Here is a 21,276-nt window from a genome sequence, read left to right on the forward strand (position 1 = left end):
CCAAGGATCTGATTTGTTTGGAAGCTTGGGGGTCCTCTGCTCCTCCAGCACATGTATGCAACCAGTTCCAGGTTCTGCTGAGAGAAGCCCAGAAGCCTTTCCCTTCCTCTTGGACAGGAAGGGACTATGGAGCATTGAGAGGTCCATCTCTGACATCTGTGTTCGGATGGAGGGGCCCCCAGGCCAGATCATCTCAGCATCCATCTATCCTCCCCAGACAGGGACATGGAGGAAAGAGAAGCCATAGGTTGGGGACACAGGACAAGCCACCTGCTCTCTGGGACTCTGATAAGGAGCTGGAATGAAGCAGCAAGGCCCCAGATAAACAGAATTATTAATGGCTTAGCAAAGACACAAAGAGAATGAACGAGGAGAGATGACTGGAAAACTGTCTGGGGCCAAGCCCACTCTGGCTCCTCACTCTTGACTGCATAAGAGATGGGGTGGGTGCAGGTGGAGCAAATGGCAGCCAGGATGGGGGAAGGTGTTCAACAGTTCAACTAGGCTGGAGCAGCCAGGAGATAGGCAGAAATCTTCCTTCCACACAGGTGTTAGAGGCTGGGTGGTGTACACTCCGACACTGTTCCCCATGGAGGGGGCCATGCCAATCAGGGTGCATCCACGGAGAGCATACCAAGCCTTACTTGTTTCCTATACTCTTTGTATAACTCCGTAGAAATGGGTAAAAGAAAAACAAAAACAAAAACAACAACAACAAAAAAAACTAATGTTCAACCAGAAGTCCCAAGTCAAACAGGAAACTGGAGGAGGAACACATGAAGCCTTAGACACATAAAGACTGAAAGACGAATATAAGCCTGAGACCCCATGGGCCGTAGGCTCAGCCAGACAAGTGGGAAGGAGGGGGCAGGCAGAGCTGCTAGGAGCTAGAAGTTCTGGGGGATGCCTGGAGTCGGAACAAGGGCATCCATCTGGGTTTAACTGCTGCTGGAGGGGTGAAGGCTGGCTGGTGGTCATCCAAGCTCAGTAACTCGTGCTTCTTACGGAAGCTGGCTGCCCCTGCAGGTATCAGGATGAATCAGAGAGGCTCCTGCCCTGAGGATGCCCAGCTTCTCTTCATTAGCCATCGAGAAACATCTCACAGAATTTATCTTTTATCTTTTGTCAGGGGAAGAAACGTTAAAACACACACTGAGGTATTTGGGCTCCTGGCACAACAGAATAGATAGCATATGACACGTGTTCAGGAAATATTTGTGGAGCTGACAAGTTAAAGGGGGAAGAAGAAACAAAAAAAGGAGGCAAGAGTTTACCCCGACGGTTTCATCTATCACGCCAGCATACACATATAGAACAGTGGCAACTGCAGGGTTAATCCATTAAGTGGTTAGTCGGTTACTGTCTATACCTGCAGACCTAGCAGCATTCTCTCAGTAACCAGGAAGCAGCAGCTTCCTCCCATCACACAGTCACAAAACAAACAAAAAGAACAAACAAACAAAAAAAAACCCAAACAAACGAACAAACAAACAAAAACACACAGTCATGGGCACCAAAAGGACAGAGAGATTCCAGGGTAGAAGGGTCATATCAAGTAGGTGAGTCTGTCCAGAGTTGTGAACCCTGTAATGACATGGAAAAGACTGCATCTCAGTCACCACACTCATTCCACACAAGAAAAGGCTACAGGGGCCCGTCTGAGAGCCTCTGGACACTTAGTTCACCCCACAGCCTGCAGCACATCATGGAAGCAGGAAGGATGGGGAACAGGAAGATTATTAGCCCAGAGCCCTGCTCTGGCCATCATGACGTCTAGCAGTGTGACCAGAGAAAAGCTACATTTAGCAGCAGCACACAGGATCGGGTGTGGGGTACCAATCCTCAGAAGTATCTTAGGGAGGAAGCAGCGACTGAAAAGCAAGCCTCGTTCAAAGGAAATGAAAGATTACCCTGCAAGCCAGAGGGAGCCACCACCGCCCTGTAAGTATTTAAGTAGGGCCGAGTGCTGTGACTGGTTGGTCTGCGGTGTCAGCGTGTTTAACCCTCACAATGAATGTTACCACTTGTGTGTTTTTAGCAAAGGAAACTGAGTTTCTATGAAGTTAACAGACTTTGCCCAAGCTCACAGGTTCAGATTTGGATTCTGAGCTGTGTTGCCATGGTTGCCGCTGAGTCTGAAGCTGGAAATGTTACTCTGTCCCCATTTCTCACAGGCAGTTTCCCAATGTTTCTAACAATTCCAATCAAAGAAACCCAAAATCCCAAGGCCAAGAGGTGAAGAAGGGCGTTTGGTCCTCTGTGAACTGCTCTGGTCTGTTTTGCTATTCTCAGCATCTAAGATCCCCGCTTTCCTTGGAGGCAAGGAATAAGCTCAGAGCCAAGAACCTGGGAGGGGCGGGAGGGGAATGAAGAGATCCAGAGCATTTCCGCTGGATTCTTAGGGACACGGGAATCTCCCACACGATGACTAGCGGCTTTACAGGGGAACGAGAAGGCTGGCGCTGAAGGGAGGTTTAGAAAAATGTCAGCTGTGCAGGAGGGAGTCATGAAAACTTAAGGTAGTGGATCTGGCTGGTGACCTTGGGAGCCTGTGTTCCCCAGGGAAGGTGCCTGGTTTCTTTCCTTGGGGGAAACACAGGAACCAGTAATTACAAAGATGAAGGTAACTATTGAATGAGGCTCTATGTGGTGAAAACTGTCTCTTTAGCTAGGACGGCTCTTTTCACTCTGGAGACAGGGATGCTCTGCCCATTTCCAGTTCAGGCTGGGTCTACCCTGATACAAAAAAACAACAAGAAAAAAAAAAAAAAAAAAAAAAAAAAAAAAACAAAAAAAAAAAAACCTAGGATGCAGACACCAAGCTCAAACCTGCATAAATTCAAGAAAATCTGCCAGAGGGTGGCTCTTGAAAGCTGTGGCACAGAGAAGACTCATGGATCCCCAGAGCCAGATGGTCAGTCAGGGGACATTAGGTCACGACCCCACTATAATCAAACTGTCTTCAAAGGGTCAAATGAGAAAGAGTTTCTGGCTGTCTTCTACCAAAAAAAAAAAAAAGAGTCAAAAGTGCTGACAGACTTAGCTGTTCCCTTTACTGAGTAGAACATGGCAGCAGAATATGGTTCAAGACCTCAGATGCATCTGGGGACCTTTGCCAAATGCAGCATTCTGTGGCAGCTAGATCCTACATCCAGCTCTCTCTGCTGCCTTCCGTTCTCAGAACTGAGAACCAGAGACACGTGAAACAGGCTTCCTGGCACCCCATCCCTCTTTCTGGCCCCTAAGTGGGGCAGGTGTGTGTGTGTGTGTGGTCTCTTGATCTAGAAACATTTGGTGTATCTTGCTATTAGGAAACTTCTGTAGAATTAATCTGAATTCTGCCTGCAATAGTTGCAGCCTCTCTCTCCTCACCCAATTCTTAGCAGAGCTGGAAAACCGGGCGGTTTTCCTTTCTCTGGTGCACGCTAATGTCTCTCCCTGTGGACTAGCTCTCCTCCTGTATGTGTGCCTGCCATTCTCTCCCCGGCTTATCTTCAAAGTCTCCGTGTCTCCCTTAATTTAGAAACAGATGGCCTACATACAATCCAGTCCACACACAACTTCCTCCTTTAAATCCAACATTGGGTTCTATATTAACATTGTCAATGTGTACTGCAGCTTAGCAGCTGTGGGTCACGATCCTCTTTAACCTTTACAACCATTTTTGAGGCTAGTAATCCACCTGTTTGGCAGATGAAGGAATTGAAGTTTTGAAGCATTAAATGGCTTGCCTAGTGTCACCTGGTGGCATGTCCTGGAGACTGGATTTGATTGGAGACAGTGTGGCTCCAGGTACACACTATAAAACACCTGCTTTCTGGATGGAATCAAACCCAGGTGCCTTTCTCTGCCAATCAGAGGGGAGGTATCTTCTGACCCATGTCCAGAGGATGTCAACTCTGTGCAGATCATTAGAACAGGGGGGCCCTTCTTCTAGAAAAGAGACATATCATACTTCGAGCCAAAGAGAGGTATGTACTGGACATTTGTCGCTGATGATGTTCCTTGGCTAGGAGCTCTGTGGACCCAGGAAGGAGTTCCTTACTTTCTTGGTTTTTCTTTCTTTCTAAAACCTTCAGCACGGTTGTCCTTTACAGCCTCCCCAGAGTTTCAGGCTATGCCAGCCCTGCCCTGGTGGGGACCGAGGACCAAGGTTCCATCTCTATGTGAGCTCTGTTGGTTTCACAGTTCTGAATGACTCTCACTCTCTTCTAAAAAATTCTGACCTCTGGAGAAAAGCTGGGTTTAGGCTGAAATCACTCAGCCATCTTCTGTGGATAAACAACTTTACCTTTCCCTGCCTTACACAAAGCAAAGAACTTGAGCCACATGATCTCTAAGGGTTCCAATGCGTTTTGGATTTCAGAGTACTCTCTACAATAGATATTTGGGGTTCAATTTAGAAAAGGGCACATTCCACAGCAGCGCCTTTGACACAGTGGTGGTTGGCACCATTACCTTGAAAACAAACAATCCCCAGAATCCAACAAAGGCTGCCTGCTTCCTTGGGCAGTAAGTCTCAGCGTGGTTCCTGCTGCTTGGTGCCAAGTTGGAACCTCTGTTTCCCCTGGCTCTCATTTCTCAGCCCATCCTCCACTCCAGACTCTGCTCATTGCTTATATTAGCAACCTCAGTAAAGACATTCCTACCTATCTGGGCTCCCAAAGATCCCCTTGGGAAACTGAACTCAGCTCAGAAGCATAATTGATAATGGGACCAGCTGCTTTGTCAAATCTAGCAAATGCTGAACCTAATGGCTGCTCAAGGAACATGAGGCATTCTTAAGCCACAGTGAGGGGAGACTCAGGTGTGCAAATAGCCAGTTCCCCCATTAATCAGACCTAGCAGACAGCTGTGGCTCGTTAGAACTATAACTCATTGTGATCGTGCCACGATTTGCAGATGTGGCTAGTGGCCACTGGGCTTATATGTGCTTCCAGAGGGGAGAAAAGGCACAGATGTCGGGGACATGGCTGGACAACTTCATTTATACTTACCCGGAGAGAGAACTTGGACCTGGAATCTGTATATCATTTTCTAGAGAAACCTCTTTTAAAAAAGATTATTTACTTTTATTTTATGCATATTTTGCCAGCATGTATGTCTGTGCACCATGTGCATGCCTGATTCCTACAGAGGCCAGAGGAGGGTGTTGGATTCCATGAAACTGGGTTACAAATGGGTCCAAGTCACCATATGAGTGCTAGAAATTAAGCCTGGGCCCTCTGCAAGAGCAGTCAGTGCTCCTAACTGCGGAACCATCTCTCCAGCTTTCAAAGAGATTTGGGACCAGCCTGTGACAAAGTACTCTCAGGAAAAAAAAAAAAAAAAAAAAAAGAGGCTATAAAGCAGGTGATTCAAACCCAGACACTGAAGAGTCAATGCAAGAAAATCTGGCTGTGCTATTTATGCTACCAAATAGGAACCGGATTTCCTGTCTCCTCCTGATGGTGGACTCTCAACTATTCTCAAATAGCCTCTGTGACAGACAGTTCAATCTGAAATGCGCCCCTGCCCTGGCTCATGGCTGGTCCTCTCAGCTTGTGGTGCTGAGGTTGTGATGGGTGGGATGCTCAGGAGGTGTGGCCTAGCTGGTAAAGGTAGATAATCAGAGGTGGGTCTTTGAAGGACAACTGGCTCTCGGTTCCTGCTTTGTTTTCTGCTTCCTAGTCTGCTGTGATGTGAACAGCCTCTCCAACTCCTGCCAATAGTGATGGGGTGCCTGCGTCCCACCACGGTAGACCAAAAGGCTCTGGGCTGTAAGCTGACACAAATCTCTCATCTTTCAAGTTGTTTCTCGGATATTTTGGACATGGTGATGCAAATGTCCACTTTCCATCCATCTGTCATTGACCCTTAAGTCTCCGCTGGGTCCTTCATGGAGATCTCCCTTGCTTGAAGCCACCTTCTGAGAATTCAGCAAATGGAGACTTGCACACTGGAGGAAACCCTTTTGATGGGAGCCCACCTCAGACTCCCACTGACCACCTTGCTCCAGGTGGACAGCGTCCTGGGGTGTCCCCTTTGGCACCTGGCCTAGCCAGCTGTCCACTCTGCCACCCAGAAGGAGTTAATGTCACAGTATCAGTCAAGTTAGACAAAGTGGATTAGGGCAGGAGAAGTTACTCCCGGACTCACCACTATATATGTCAGGGTGGTTTCTTAAGGACGAGTCATTATAGGGGTTGTCTGCAATAAACAAAAGAGGGTGAGCGAACAGGGAGGCACAGAGCAGGTATGGGCGTGAACACAAGGCAGGAGAGAACAGAAATGCAAAGCCACATCACAACTGAAGAGAGCGCCAGTGGGGTTTGCAAAAGAAAACGACACAGCTGGAAAAAGGGGACGCACTTGGTAGCGAACAATCAACGCAAAGGAACTCAAAGAAAACAAAGTGGTTAAGTCCTGCAAAAGAAAGCAATAATAACATCGATATTATTTTGAAAGTAAAGATATTAGGCTTGAACTCTGCATGGTCCATCTATACTTTGAACAAATGAGGTAAGAATTAGTGTCTTGTAGCATCTTGTAGCTGGCTCTGAACCAGCATCCCCAGGACTCCGCGTAAGACCAGCTAGAGAAAAAGGAGTGTTAGTGAGACCTGTGGAGGACAGCAAAGCCTGCCTGGCAGCAGCTAAACTGCAGGGGGTAGGTGTGCATGCATGCATGCGTGCGTGCTCGTATGTCCGACCACGTGTGCGACCAGGTGGCCATCACTGTAGACCCTGACAGACCTCTGCTGGGAGACCCTGGTGGAGGTTCCTAAAGGAGAACAAGATGAGGGGATGAGTCCTCTGCCTGAGACCCAGAGTTCTCTGGAAAACACTGGGCAGGAACTTTCTTTAAAAAAGCAGTATCAGTGGCTGCCACTCCAATGTGAGTGACTAAAGAAAGGCCCTGGTCCTTCAGTCTTCAATGAAGACATTTTAGAACAGGACACATAAACATACCTCTGCCTTTAAGTCGCTGTTTTACTCTCTACCCACACTGTTTGAGGGTTTAAGTTCTGACAGTACCCACAGGGGAGGGAGCGTGCAGCTGACTGACTGGAAGCCAAGCAGAGACAGCCTGAGAAGCCAGGACACAGTCCAGCTTCCTAGGGGAGGCCAGGGGGCTGTGTTAGAACATTTGCATATTTGAAGACAGATCAAATCCCATCTTATCTTAAACAATTGTAAGAGAGCACGAGAGTTCTTTTCTGGGCCTGGTATTGAACTGCACCCCCTGTCTGCTTTACAGCCAGCAATGGGAAGATTGTCATGATCAGAACCGTTTCTGATAATGTGGCTGTTGAGAAAGACCTGGCTGCTCTGGAAGTCAATTTGGATGAATGTGGGCTGGAAGGTGGGAACTGGTCCACAGTGAAACGAAGGGGTCGGCGTTACCAGGTAGTGGGGCTGAGGCAGTGCTTGGGAGCGAAGGTTCTCTTTTTCCTCTGGGGGAGGGGCACAGTGGCATGCTCAGCTAAAAGGGGCTCCTTCTCCTTCACTCCCATGCTTTATTCCCAGGTATAACAGAGACTTTCTCTCTTCCAGGGGAGGAGCAACGCGCCAAGCTTGCTACAGCTGTGGAGCACATGTAAGAGATTTAGGGAGCCTCTGTCCTTGAGGAATACCATTTGAGCACAGGCAGGAAGTGTAGGGTACACTCCACTGTCCACCTCAGCAGATACCCTCCTCTCTAACCAGGTTGCCTCCTGCTATAGCAGTCAGAGCCCTTATGCTTGTCACAGTATGGACAAAGTTGCACGTCTGTCCTTGTCAGTCTGACTCAACCTGGTTAGCTTTTGCTTCATTCTAAAACAGATTGAAAATAATGTTTAGGTTGTCTGGATTTTGATATATACATATATATGTTAATATATGTGTATGCCTTTCACCTCTTCCTTAGATACAATTAATAAAAATAGTGTAATGAGACTGGTTTTGTCTCCAAAAGCAAACTACAGGCAGACAGCTTGGCTTCCCACTCAGACCTGGTTCTGAAGGAGGTAAAGAAAGCCCGTGCCCTTTCTAGACAGGAAAGTCAACAGAGCCCAACTGTGCTATTTTAAGAAACTGTGCCCAATTCTAGGCTGGCTCAGATGCCCAGAACTTGTTTCCAGCCAGAGCTGCTCTTGGGAGGACTCCAGGAAGCTGGTAGCATTCTGTTCAGGTTACCAAGAAGGGTTCTTGTCATTTGGAGGAGAGAGTTTCCAATGGGACAGGCGACTTGAAGTAAAGCAGAGACAAGTATCCCTTACTGACTTCCTCTAGAGAAAAGAATGCTTCTGGAAAGTTCCATAGCTAAGTGTCATTTAACCTGAATAGGCTCCCAGGCTCTGCCCAGAACTGCATGGCACCTGGCTCATACCCTGCAGCAGCAGACTGACTTCCAGCATCACCCTTTCTAGGTGGACACGAAGGCTGTGCAGGATCGTCTTTCTCTTGACAGCACTGTTCCTCCTACTGGTCCGTCCTCATTGCCAGCCCTGTCCTGGCTGAGGCCACTCAGAGGTCCTGGGCTGACCACACTGTCCTCCTTCATTCAGCCAGCTGGCAGAGAGTCACCTGAAGTACACTGAGGAGGCACAGCAGGCAAATCAACTTCCTTTCCCAGGGGTCTCCTGGGGATGGGTCCAGGAGTCAGAGAGCCAGGGACTCTGCAGCATCTGGCAGGGCTCCTTGCTGGGCTTTGAGCAATCCCCTGGGCTGTCTGTCCTGTTTTGGCAGACAACACCCACTGGTAAAGACAGATCACAGACAAGGATGGCAGGTGATCAGAGGACAGGCAAAGGTGTTCAGAGGGAAAGAATAGCAAGAACAGAAAGCAATGAAGAGAGAGAAAGAACAGAAGAAAGAAGAAGAGGAGGAGAAAGAGGAAGAGGAAGAAGAAGACAATGACAGAAGAGGTAGAAACCATGAGAACCTAGAGAAAGAAGGTCCTTATGGACGGGCATAACATCCCTGAGGAAAGGGATGAGGCTGTGCAAACGCCACGATGCACCTGCCCATCACTGCCATAGACTAAAGAGGCCTCCCAGTGCTGAACAAAGTTTCTAGGCTTTACCCCAGGGGACTCCCCAGGGCTGCACGAGCCCCTGGAGGCAGGTCTTGGGAAGCTGAGGCTCAGCCTCATTTCGACCTGTGGTACCTCTAGCCTGGCGTCCTTATAATCCTTGCCATCTACAGCACAGCTCTGACAGTGACATTCACAGTCTGAGTCAGACAGATTAGAGACTCTCTAGAAGGTCCTCTTCAAGCCGTGTTACATGTCCATGGTGTAAATGAACCCAGGCAATATCCTGAAGAAGCTAAGGGCTGCGTAGCTGAAGCTCCTGCCTGGCTTGTCCTGGTGTGCCTCTGTAGAGAGCCACCACCACTGTAGTGGGTCAGGGAACTCTAACTTCTTTTGTATTAGTCAGAAATGATAAGGGGATAAAACTAAACCCCACAATGTGAAAGATAAATCTGCAGTTTGTAGACACAGCACCTCCAGGTGGCTCAGCAAACCCACATTACAGAACCAGACACAATTTGTTCAGTGTGTCCACTGATCCTACTATCTTACGCACTGGCTTTCTCCTGGAAACACAGGCAGCCAACGACTAGAAGTGAAAGACATGGGCTGAGCGCACAATAGGGTCTCCTGATGGGATGCTCACCTAAAGTCATCTCTAACTCCAGGAACGTTTGAATGAGCGCTGAGGGCCCCAGAGAGCCCAAGCCTGTTGAGGTAAGATAGGGCTGGACCTCAGTATGTGGCTCTGATTCCTACCAAAGTACAACACTGGCTTAGCATGGGACCACATTTGACCCAAGGATTCTGCATCCTCAGATGCTGCGCAAGGCAGTGGCAGTGGCTCAGGCACAGTGAGCCAGAGAGGATTGTGGGCCAGCCTCAGTCGTGCATGATGTGTGCTCTTAGGGACTGGGAGCACAGGGCGCAGTCCCGAGCAGGGCCTCCACTTACTGGTGAGGACCTTGAGGGTGAAGGGGTTCTTCTGCTGAATGGTGTGGGTGAAGTGAAAGCGCGCGTTGCAGCTGTAGTCGGTCTGCATGTCCTGCAGCATGACGTTGGAGAAGTACAGGTCCCCGTTGTGACCCTGGGAGACACGCTTGTCCTGGGTGATGGGCTCCATGGCTGTGGGGAAGCAGAGGAGTGACAGGGGGTTAGCAGGCGGGCTCCGTGACACATCGCTGCAGTTCAGGAGATCACTCGTCAGCTCCTCCCGATGCTGCAGCAGGGTGCATGGAGGACATGCAGGGTGCATTCTAACCCAGATGGACATGCTCACTTAGCCCAGGTTCTGTAACCACAGTTTTCCAATTCCTGTTTGTGCCACAACCTGACTGGCCTCAAGGCCAGAGGGAAAACGCAAGCCTTTGCTTGCTCCTTGAGTCGGGAATTGAGTGCACACACGCCACAGGGAACACTGTGCAGGCAACAAGCAATACTCTTTCATCTTTATCCCCCAGTGCCCAGCTGATGCCAGAGCACAAGGCATCACTAGTACGCTAAGTACAGCTGAACTTGGCCTTGCTGCAGTTAAGCAGAATTTAGCCATCATCAATTATAATACAGACTATTATTTTGTTTACCCTTAAGGAAAAAAAATGCAATTTTCAATTGTAACTGTCAGATGTATGGCAACTGATGGCTCACACTGTCGATTTTACAAGACCTTCCAGTTTCAGGGACAGTGAACCACAGAGTAGAGAGTGAGTGTCCTCACACAAATGTGGCTGAGGATGTCAACACAACAGGTTTTCAGGACCTGGTGTTAACCAAGGATGGCCTACACTCCTGGCTGATCTACTTCCTGTCCCCACAGCTTTTTTCATGTCAGTGATACCAACTGATTATCCCACAACAGGTGCTCTGCTCTTCAAATCACTCCTCAGAGATTTGCTGTGGGCCTACTATGTGCCAGGTCACATGTTCCAGAGGTTGAGAAAAGAAAGACAAACCCTCAGTCCAGCAGGAGAGAAGGGCAACAGATGAGCCATTGTAATGTGGTGTGGAGAGGAGCAGGTACTGAGGGGAAGGGCAGGACTGCAGAGGGGACCTTGTCCTCTAGGGGGTCCCGAGGAGAACCCTGAAGTCTGCATGTCTGTGTCAGGCACAACAACAAACTTCCAAGGTCCTGAGGAGCTGGAGGAGCTGGGGGAGCTGGAGAAGCTGAAGGAGTTGGAGGAGCTGGGGGAGCTGGGGGAGCTGGAGGAGCTGGGAGAGCTGGAGAAGCTGAAGGAGTTGGAGGAGCTGGGGGAGCTGGAGGAGCTGGGGGAGCTGGAGGAGTTGGGGGAGCTGAAGGAGCTGGGAGAGCTGGGGGAGGTGGGGGAGCTGGAGAAGCTAGGGGAGCTGGAGAAGCTGGGGGAGCTGGGGGAGCTGAAGGAGCTGGGGGAGCTGGAGAAGCTGGGGGAGCTGGGAGAGCTGGAGGAGCTGAGGGAGCTGGAGAAGCTGCGGGAGCTGGAGGAGCTGGGGAGCTGGAGGAGCTGGAGAAGCTGGGGGAGCTGGAGGAGCTGGGGAGCTGGGGGAGCTGGGGGAGCTGGAGGAGCTGGGGGAGTGTGTCTGAGGCAGGAAGGACTCGAAGCCTTCCTGGAGTTGAAGGTGAGGGGGAAGGGCTGGAGAGGCAAAAGGAGCAGGTCACAAAGGTGACTGTCACAGGTAAAGGAGTCTGGGCTTGTCCTGAAGCAAGAGAGGAGCCAGTAAAAACATGCAAATGAGGCTACCTGATTCTGTTCTTAAGGCTTACAGAGACTATGGATGAGATTGTGCACTGGGGAGATGTTAGCAAGGACAGACAGAGGGGAGGGCCATGAGGTCTGCTAAAGGGGTGTCATGGACCTAACTCAGCCATAAATGTGATGTAACAGGTGAGAGAAGAGGGTAAGAACCGACTAGCTGGTGGCCTCCCTTCCCCACACATGTGAGGAGGAAGAGAGAGACTGTGGCAGTGTACAGAGTCTTCTCAGAGCTCTGAAGCCATCCTGCTCATGACCACACAGTAACATCAATCTCTCTCCACAGCTGTCTGAGCCATGTGGTCATTCATATCTGCCTCTTACAAGTCGGTCTTCGGACTCTGAGTGAGCCCTGCTGCGAGCTTCCATCCTGCTGTGGCATCTCTGAACCAAGGCAACTTAAGGGATGGAGTTTTGTTTTGTTTTGTTGTTTATTTGGTTTTTGCTTAAGAATCCAGGCTCAGTCCGCCACGACGGCAGACATATGAGGCAGCTGGTCACATAGCATCCACAGTCAGGGAACAGAGATGCAGGCTGCTGTTTGGCTCACGATTAACCTACCTAGAAATCCCTTACAGACTGGGACTTGTCTCCAAGATGATCCTAGAGCCCGACAAGTTCACAATCAATATTAACCATCCCACCCCGTGACTAACCCACCCACTGCACCCTCTGGAGCTGGTTGCTCAGAGGCCAGGCTTCCACACTTACAGCTGCTCATCCAGAAGATGACGGGGGACGGGAGGCCGGGTGGGGGGTTGCACTGTAGTGTCAAGGGGGCACCCTCTTGAACCACGACGGGGTCTAGGTTTTCCTTGGGCCACAGGGGAGATTCTGGAGAGGAACAGAAGACGGTGAAGTGCAGCTGACAGCAAGAGCTGGGCAGGCTAAAGACAAGGGGAAATGGGAGACTAGAGGGAGGCAAGACATACGGAGTGGCCCTTGAAAGGAGGGAGAAGCTTTCTGTGACGGGGACACTCATCTTCAGCTGCCCTCTCCCCTCCCCTCCTCCAGGGCTCAGATCAGCTGTTAAGGTTTGTATTGACTAGTCTGGAAGCGTTCTGTCTAGGAATCTTTCGGAGGTGGGAGAGACCCATGGAGTGCAGGGCCTCTCGTGTGCCTCCTACCCACCAGGGAGCCAGCAGCAGCCCTGTCCCTGGAACTCACTGGACACCTGCAGGCGGATGCGGTTGCTAAGTGCAGTGCCAAATTTGTTCCGGGCAAAGCACTGGTACTCCCCTTCGTATTCCTCAGGCCGCCCACCACTGCGGAAGTCGATCACCAAGGTCCCAGATCTCCTCCTCATGGACACCCGTGGGTCCTTGGCAATGTTGAAGAATCTGCTGTTGCGAGTCCAGTGAAAACTGTGGATGACAGGGGCCAGGCCAACTGTAAGTAAGGACTGGAATGGGTCGGTTTCTAGTCCCCACTCAATGGCAGACTTCTACTCCACCTCCATGCCAACGGATCCAGTCCTGGCTGGGCAGCGCCACCTGAAAAGCTTGGGAGAACGCAAAGGCCCAGGTCATGTCTACTGGGACCACATATACTATGAGCACTATCACAAGCTAAGGCTGGCTACAGTTGCAGGCACTCGGCTTCTTTGGTAGGTTCTGTTCTGTGAGCACAGAACTCAGGGGTAGTCAGTGGTTTCTTAAACAAACCAGTCAAACCCACTATTAGTGACTTTCTTTACCTTGTAACATTCCTAGTTTCTTCCTAGGAACGCAAGGTCACCACATCTGCTCTGCCATACCTCAATAGCAGAATTTGCTCTGAAGCCAACATCAGAGGCACAGGCTTCCCTGTTCCTTGTTTGGCAAGAGCTTCATGAAAACTCTGGAACAGCAGCAAGGGATCAATTGAAGGGTAGCTTAGACTGAACTGGCAGGCTAAGAACACAGAGCTATAAAGAGCCTAAAAGGCTACTACAGGCCTAGGGGAGGGTGCTCCTGCCTGGTGTATGCACGGATCTAAGTTCCACCCTTCATAGGAAAAGAGAGGAGGAGGAGGAGGAGGAGGAAAGGAAGGAAAGAGGAGGAAGAGGAGGGGGAGGAAGAGAAGGCGGCATCATCATTGTCATCGTCATCATCATCATCACCACCACCATCAGCATCATCACCATGTCCCTCAGCTTGTCACTGAAGCCAGCAGCACACATTCTTGGCTCCCTGTGCTGACATGGTAGAAACACAACAAAAGGCAGGAACGGTGGTGGTATACTCAGAATCCTTGTCCCCCTCAGAGAATTCATGTGGAAAAGACCAATCTTGTTCGAAGCTTATCATTCTTGGTTTGACTGCCTCTCACGAGCCCAGGGCCAGAGCAAACCTCCCCCCCCCCCCCCACTGCATTGTCCGAGACACAGTCTCCTACTCTGAGACAGTAACATATGATTTAACATCTTCACTTTGCTACGATGTATCATTTGGCAGAAAGAGAGCTGGCCTTGGTCGTCAAGGAGTGGGTCTAACCAAACCCTGTTCTACTCCTGGTTCAGTCAAGCTGGTGACTGGCGGTGTAGGCATTTAAAATTTCCCCCTCTTCTCAGAAAGACACTGGCTCTGCCAGAGAAAGGGGAGCAAATGAATAAGACCATGTAGCAGCACAGGCCAGTCTGGATAGGACAGGCTACTCCTTCCTGTCTACTGACTTCTTTGAGACAAGCAAAAAGACAAGCTCAGAATGAAAAGCTTGAGTTAGCTAGGAATAGGGACTTCCCATAACCTGAACATGGGGTGGATGGTGGTCACCCAGAACAGTCAGAAAATAACATCTATCTGGGTCCAGCGGCACATACCTGAAACCCTACTCCTTAGGAGGGGAGACTGAGGCAGGAGAATGGTGAGTTTCAGGCCAGCCAGGGGTACACACTAAGATTCCAGGGTTTCACTGCAACAGAATCAAGCCATTCAACACCTTCGAACCTGGTTTCCTTATGAGATAAATTTCCCAATTTGCTGAAAGTGGTAAAAACCCCATAAATACAAGGGCAATTCTGTGGTTGGTTTGTTTGTTTGCTTGTTTCCCCTCCGGAGGAGGAAATAGAGGCTCAGAGCTTTGAAGCAGCTTTCTCATTGACCACACAGTGATAGCAGCCTCGGCTCAGCTGTTTTGAGCCACACTGGCCACTTCACACCCGCTAATTAAAAGCGAGCCCTCCTGTATGGGACCTGGAGGGTGTCAAGGCATATTCTTTGGATGGATGAACCAAACACTTTAATAAAGAGTTGTTGTGTGTCTATTTATGTGTGTGTGGGGGTGGTGGGGGTGGTATGTACATGTGACCCTGGAGGCCAGATGCAGCAGATCCTCTTGGAGCTAGAGCTGCAGGTGCCTGTGAGCCTCCTGACAGGGATGCTTGGAATTGAACTGAGGTCCTCTCCAAGCAGAGTACTCACTCTTAACCACTGAGCCATCCCGCCAGCCCTGGGCTGAACTCTTCAGCTGCTTGCCTTCAGTTATGACCAAGTTGGGGTAAGTGACTCATTTCAATGATGGCTTTCCAGGCCCCTCCTCCTCCACTCACCTGGGGGCGGGGTTGCCTTTAGCTTCACATTCAATCAGGATGTTATCTCGAGGGTCCACGATGTGGTCCTTCACGGACTGCTTGGTGATAGTTGGGGGTTGGGTCACTGCAACGGGACACACGTGGCAAGGGTCAGAACTATGGAGACCTACCCTGACCTTGGCCTCGGGAGTGACTAAAGTCAAGAGCATCTGGAGCAACCTGGGCGACCGGGCGAGCCAGCAAGCATGAGAAGCACCCTAGTCTAAAAATGCAACTTCTTAAACAGGCTCTTAGGACAGGGGTGGATGTCAAAGTCTGAGCACAGGAACCCCTCTAAGCAAGTGAAAACCTGGCTCTCTTTTACCCAAGCTCAAAATCCCAGGGCCCCAGCACACTGCCCAGGACACAACGGTTCCTGCTAAATGTGTGCTGGATGGATACAGGAACAAAACCAGCTATGATGGTAGAACTTAGGGCTGCGATGGTTCTGAGCCATGAGTCTCAACAGATGGCCAGACTGTCGAAGCGAGAGCCAAAAGAGGCTTCAATCCCTTAGAGTTTCCCAAGGGCTTCCCTGTGTCCCGACAAGCTGGTGATCTGCCCAGGGGTGCATTGCCAGCCACCAGCAGATGAAGGAGCTGCCGTAGCTAAGGAGCATCCCAGCTGCCAACTGAAGACCTTCTTCTGACCGCCTACCTGCCCCCCCAACCCCCATCCCCAGTTCCTGGGGAAGTTCTCTTCCATTGGTAAAGCACTCACTGTAGGGCTTTAGGCTGGATCAGCACTAGAAGGCAGTAAAGAGGCCACTGACTTCAAGCCCAGCCTTCTCCCCTGGCCTTTGCCCGACCTCCCACCTCCCAGAGTCTCAAGGGCACAGAGGCACACCAGGCACTTACGCTCATTCTGAATGCTTGCTGTTAGTTCCAGTGGGTTAGCATTGGGAGGGGGAGAGAAGGAGAAGAATGTTATTGCACACAATTGAGCAGCTGTCTCTCGGGTGTCCTCTTGCCCTAGCATGCAAGGCTGGGATGGGGCAACACGGGGACAGCACTGGGCATGGGGGTTTCTCCCAAATGCAGAGCCTGGCAGAAGAGCCAGGCAAGGCCGGAGAACAGACACAGCAAACAAATACTTTGTGGAAAAGGTACTGTATCCACATAGTGGGGCAGGATCAGTAACCAAAGGGAGATGTTCCCAGGCAAGTCAAAATGTCCCCAAGTGACAACACTGCCTGAAAGAGACTCTTCAGATGCTTCCTGGCATCTCACACCATTGAGGGAGGGGAGAGCGTTGGTGCATAGGGTCAGCACGGAGGTGCTGGGGACTTGAACCACTTCTATGGGACAAAGGCCTAAAGTATAGAAGCTCTGAGGGCCTCGCATCTCACTCCCTCACCACACTGCTTCTCTCTTGCACGAAAGCACGTTCTACAAAAATCCTGTTCCTGAATGACAGAATGCTGGTCTGTGGCCAAGTCCACCGTTCCTTCTTGTGTCTCTCACAAGCAGGACAAAGAGGTAGGCCGGACACGTCCTCACCAGGCCCATCTGATCTCATGAGCCCTGTACAGGTGTGTTCTCGCTTCTCATGCTCTGACAAACAGATGGATCACCCTCAGCTAGAGAAGACACAGGCTCTGCCTCAGAAGGTCTGCTGTAGTGCCTGGATTCTATCTTGTTCCTTCCCATGCTGAGGATGAAACCCAGGGCTTACCAACATCAGGCAAGTGCTCTAACAATGCCGTTGCATCCACGCTAAGTCCTACATTTCTGACAAATGCCTAGGTGGTGCTGAGACCCACGAACCAAGCTGTTAGTACCAAAGTTTTAGATGTGGGAAGCAAGCCTTGGATCAAACAGATGTGGAGAAAAGACAAAAACATGTGTCTAGGATTCTTCAGTGTCTTTCCTTACGATACCAGGCGGGAGCTCCATGTCACTCTGGTGCATGGGGACCCTGGGCTGCCCTTTTCAGAGTGAGTGCTGTTGGGGAGAGCAGGAGGAAGCGTGCTTTAAAGCAGAGTCCTGGTGAGTTTGATGCCTTCCCACCAGAGTGCAGAGACTTGGAGGAGGAGGTGGTGCAGGCACAGAAAGGGTAGCCTGAAGGGAGCCGGGGCTCACCTAGACCCAAGAGAGTCATAAGAGAAGAGAGAAAGACTTGAATAAGGGGGAATCATGGCAGGAATGAGCAGGCCACTGTGCAGGCTGCCAGCAAAGGAAAGGCTTCATGGTATGGCTTTTAAAAAGGTTTAATGGGCTACGTGGTATGGCCCTCGGAGTAATGAAGGGACATTCTGCTCTTCACCTGTCCAGGTCTGCCTGGGCTGGAAACAAAGGAATGAAAAGCCCTAAAGGAAAGCCATCAAGGCTCTGCAGTGCTCCCACTCTGAACACAGGCTCTGCAGTGCTCCCTTCTTTGGCACCTTTACCTGCAGGTGGTTTTCCTGCCAAGAACAGATACTCTAAAAAAAAGACTGAAAGCCAGTGCAGCTGGCACAGGAGGGGACACGAGAGAGGGGGCCAGTCTCCAGACAGGCAGGACCTGGCACTTAGGCACATTCCTTTTAACTACCAGCTGGGCTCTGGCTTCATTTCAGGATGCAGTGATGCCTCTTGGTCTTCATGTACCCGACTCTCAAGCTCTAGTCCCCTTCCAGAGCATCTTGAATTCAAGGAGGGGTGGTCATGTGGCTCTCCAGTCCTGTGGACACTGGTTTCAGAGACAGCTGGATACCAGTTTCCCCAGAGGTTGTTGCAGAGCTTTTGAAATCCATCCTTAGAAGTGAGTTAGCTGGGTGTGGGCTTCGTGATGCTGTGGTCCCCGGTGGGTGTGGATAAGAGAGAATGCAGGTCCTTCCTCGAGAGGAGGTTCCCAAGTCAGATAAGAACTGGCTGATTGCTGTCCCCAGCTCATGCTGCCTGCCTACCTGACGAAGGACCTCCTCTGCATCTGCGTGCCTAATGGGACAATGACATCTCAGTCACCACTGTGCTCCCAAGAGATTTATTACTGGGACAGAATCAAGCCAGAAGAGAAGTTGTGGTGATGCCTGTGACAGCCCGTCTGAGGACAAGGACAACAGTGCTTCTCTCTGTCACCCCGCTGCAGGCCGCTCTTTCCTTTCACAGAGCTTGCTGTCTAGCAATGGCAGGTGGAGAATGAATTTGTTCTTTTGGTGTTCAAGAAGGAGAAGATAGTCTACTCCATTTCTGTTGGGGTGAGCCTCTTCTGCCCGGACCCCAGGGCTCTGCCTTCATGCCCTTTCTTCCTGGCATGATTTCTGGGCTCCATCCTGGGAGGAGACGCTGAATCCCCTTGAGTGGAAAGGAGAAGGAAAGTATGCTCAAGCTCCCAGGAAACTCACTTTTTGGCAAAGCCACGCTGGCTGATGAGGTGACCCATTACTTTTTCTTCAAAGGTCATGCTGTTCTCCTCCGGGCTAATGGAAGGGGGGTGGCGTGTGACTTTGCTGGCAAGGCAGCTGGAGCCAGAGGCTGGGCACTTCAATAAGGGATTGTGTAGCCTCCCAGGGTGCTGCTCCAGAAAGCTGCTGTGCCAAGCCCCGACGTGGAAGCAGTGTCCCTGCCCCAGAGGCACAGAGAATGCCCTGAAGGGACAACTGAGGGAGCTACCTGGCAAGCCAGTCTCCAGCCCAATACCCTCAGCCTCACCCTACCAACAAAAGGGGTACATTAGAAACACCTGACTTGTTATAATCCCAGATGGGAGGTAAGCTCAGAGAACGTGGAAGGGGTTGTGGCTAAGCCTGAAGAGAGACCAGCCAAGGAAATCCTTGTCCTGGCTGTGCCGTTTTGAGTTCAGTTCTACAGAAGAGTCATTGAGATTGTCTGCAGCAAGTAGGGAGGTGCAGTGCTCTATGGGGTGTCCATCCCAATAGTCCAGACCAACTACAGCCATGTGGAGAGAGATTCCTCTCAGGGAGGAGCTGAGAGGTGCTGGCTCTGCCTCTTTCCCGTTTTCTAACCTGCCAGCTAAGGATGGCGCCTGCATCCAGACTCACCATGAGAACCGCTCAGCAGAGCTCGGAGGTCCCTGTCTGGTCTAGGGCAGCTGCAGTTCCACTGAGGTCCAAAGACTAAAAGGAAACAGGATCAGCGTGCCATAGCAGAGTCAAAAGATGCAGACTCCATTCTGACTTTATCACTGTGAGAGGTGAGACCCAGGCAAGGAAGGGCCTGGTCTCAGTGCATATACAACGTAAAAGGATTGATCCTCCCCAGCCTCCACCAGGAACCTGGGATGAGGAGTGTGTGGTGAGGAAGTCAGGGCCCTCAGCCTTCTGCCTCAGGCAGTACGTGGGCTTCCTGTTGTATCCCCATCTCCAGTAGAGCTCGGAAATCCATTATTTTCAATGTAGAAGTCCATACCATTTGTTTCTGTATGCACTCTGCAGGTGTCCCTCCCCCACCAGCCCTGGGCATCCAACGGCAGGTGAGTGAGAAGCGGCAGAAGAGAAATGAGCCTTCACCATATTCTTGATAACCCAATTTCCTCTGCACACGCCTCTCCAGGGACACGCCCTTATCACGATGCTTATTAGATTGTCTGCCTGGCTGTTAATGAGAACTCTCCTTGAGCCAACCACAGACGGTCACCATGGGAACGCCTGTCTCACAGCTCTCCTCTCCTCCTCCTTCCTTGTATACACAAGCTCAGGCAGCAGCCGTCTTACCCAGCTTGCTTCGGGGATCAGTTCATGGTCATTACTGGTCTCTGTCACCCAGAAGTGTAGACTCCTCTTGGATAGCTGTTACTGGGGTGGGAGGGGTCTGGCTTTAGAGCCACATGAGGCCTTCTTGGAGGCCACCTTCACCTCCCACCTCCTTCGGTCATCTGTTAAATGGAGAGTGCCCAAGTCTGTCTTGGGATCACATGGGTTCCATGAATTCCTTGAGGTCGAGGTGCCATTCCTGTACATTCGTGTGAGGATGCTAAGAAAGACATCCACAGCAAGGGTCAAAACTGTGGCAATGGGGCACATGCTTCCAATCAGGGCCAAGGAACAAGGTGCCTGTCAACAGCCATCAGCGAATACAGCAATAGAGTCAATAGAGATCCAGACATTAGCTCAGCAGGCCAAGTTCAGATAGGCTCCACCACCAGGAGCAGAAATGAACCCCAACCCCTTTTTTTTATATAGTACCCAAGGAATACTGGAACAGAAAGAACTGTGTCTGGCTCTCCTATGGTAACATAATATGGTTTAATGTCTCATTTGGCTGAGTCTTTTACAAAGATAATGCCCTTCCTAGTCCTCTACCAGGCTATTCACCATCTTCCTTATTACTCCAACCACAGCTGGGCATCAGCTCTGGTGTATTGAGTTAGAGACACAATGAGGACAGCCTGCCACATGTGGTCCTGGAAGCTGCCTTTAAAAAGGGTACGCCAAGGCCATGGCTGTGCAGGTGTGGGTAGAGGGAACTACTCCAGGTGGCTCTCAGAGTCCCAAACTGGGTTATCCTTGGTTCCACTCAGCAGGTTCCAGGCAACACAGACACAAGACTATCCACAGTCCCAAGAAGAAGGTCATAACCAGCAGAAGCCTACATCAAGTCTTTAGAGAAAAATCAAGCTCTCAAGTCTGGAATCTGTTACTCTCTCTCCCCCTCACCTCCCCCGCCGCTCTCCCCAACATCCATTCCTCTAATATCAGGAGTAAAACGAGAAGAGAGGGCACAGAACTCACGGTCCATCGGAATCTCGATGGCCCCTCCGAGGCTGAGGAGGAAGAGGATGAGGGCTATGTGGACCCAGGGTGGCGCCTGCTGCCTGGCCATCCTCAGCACCAGGCCCTGCTCCCCGCTGCCCAGCCCACGGGCTCCCGATGCCTTGTGCCGCTCTATGTGGGCTTTCCAGACAGTGCTCAGCTGGAGAAAGAAAAATAACAGCAAGTTAGTTTCTCTTGATCTGACATTCTGCTCTATTCACCCCCAGGCTCTCAAAAGACTCAATGGGTCTCTTGACCACAGAGCAGGGGATCCCCTAGACCAGAGTTGCTGACCTTGGAACCCAACAGTC

General features: G+C 50.7%; 1 protein-coding gene across 41 annotated transcripts in view; it reads right to left on the reverse strand.

Moving 5' to 3' along the window:
- The window catches only part of Nfasc (neurofascin), a 177,159-nt gene that overhangs the window by 57,044 nt on the left and 98,839 nt on the right, over positions 1-21,276 (reverse strand). For 17 of the 41 annotated variants that reach the window (XR_001784700.2, XR_387171.4, XM_017320902.1 and 14 more), the window contains 7 exons: positions 20,945-21,125; positions 16,131-16,148; positions 15,253-15,358; positions 12,891-13,087; positions 12,435-12,557; positions 9,952-10,122; positions 6,139-6,189 (listed from right to left, as the gene is read on the reverse strand). Coding sequence is in view for 36 of the 41 variants with exons in the window: in XM_017320902.1 (XP_017176391.1) it covers positions 6,139-6,189; positions 9,952-10,122; positions 12,435-12,557; positions 12,891-13,087; positions 15,253-15,358; positions 16,131-16,148; positions 20,945-21,125 (847 nt within the window). In the remaining 5 variants the exon portion in view is untranslated. Of the gene's footprint in view, positions 1-3,731; positions 5,335-6,138; positions 6,190-9,951; positions 10,123-12,434; positions 12,558-12,890; positions 13,088-15,252; positions 15,359-16,130; positions 16,149-20,944; positions 21,126-21,276 lie in introns of those variants that run through there. The other 24 variants (XM_006529651.3, XM_030254517.1, XM_006529646.3 and 21 more) reach the window with 4 other exon arrangements.

This window comes from Mus musculus, chromosome 1, assembly GCF_000001635.26.
Source record: "Mus musculus strain C57BL/6J chromosome 1, GRCm38.p6 C57BL/6J".
Classification (NCBI taxonomy): Eukaryota; Metazoa; Chordata; class Mammalia; order Rodentia; family Muridae; genus Mus; species Mus musculus.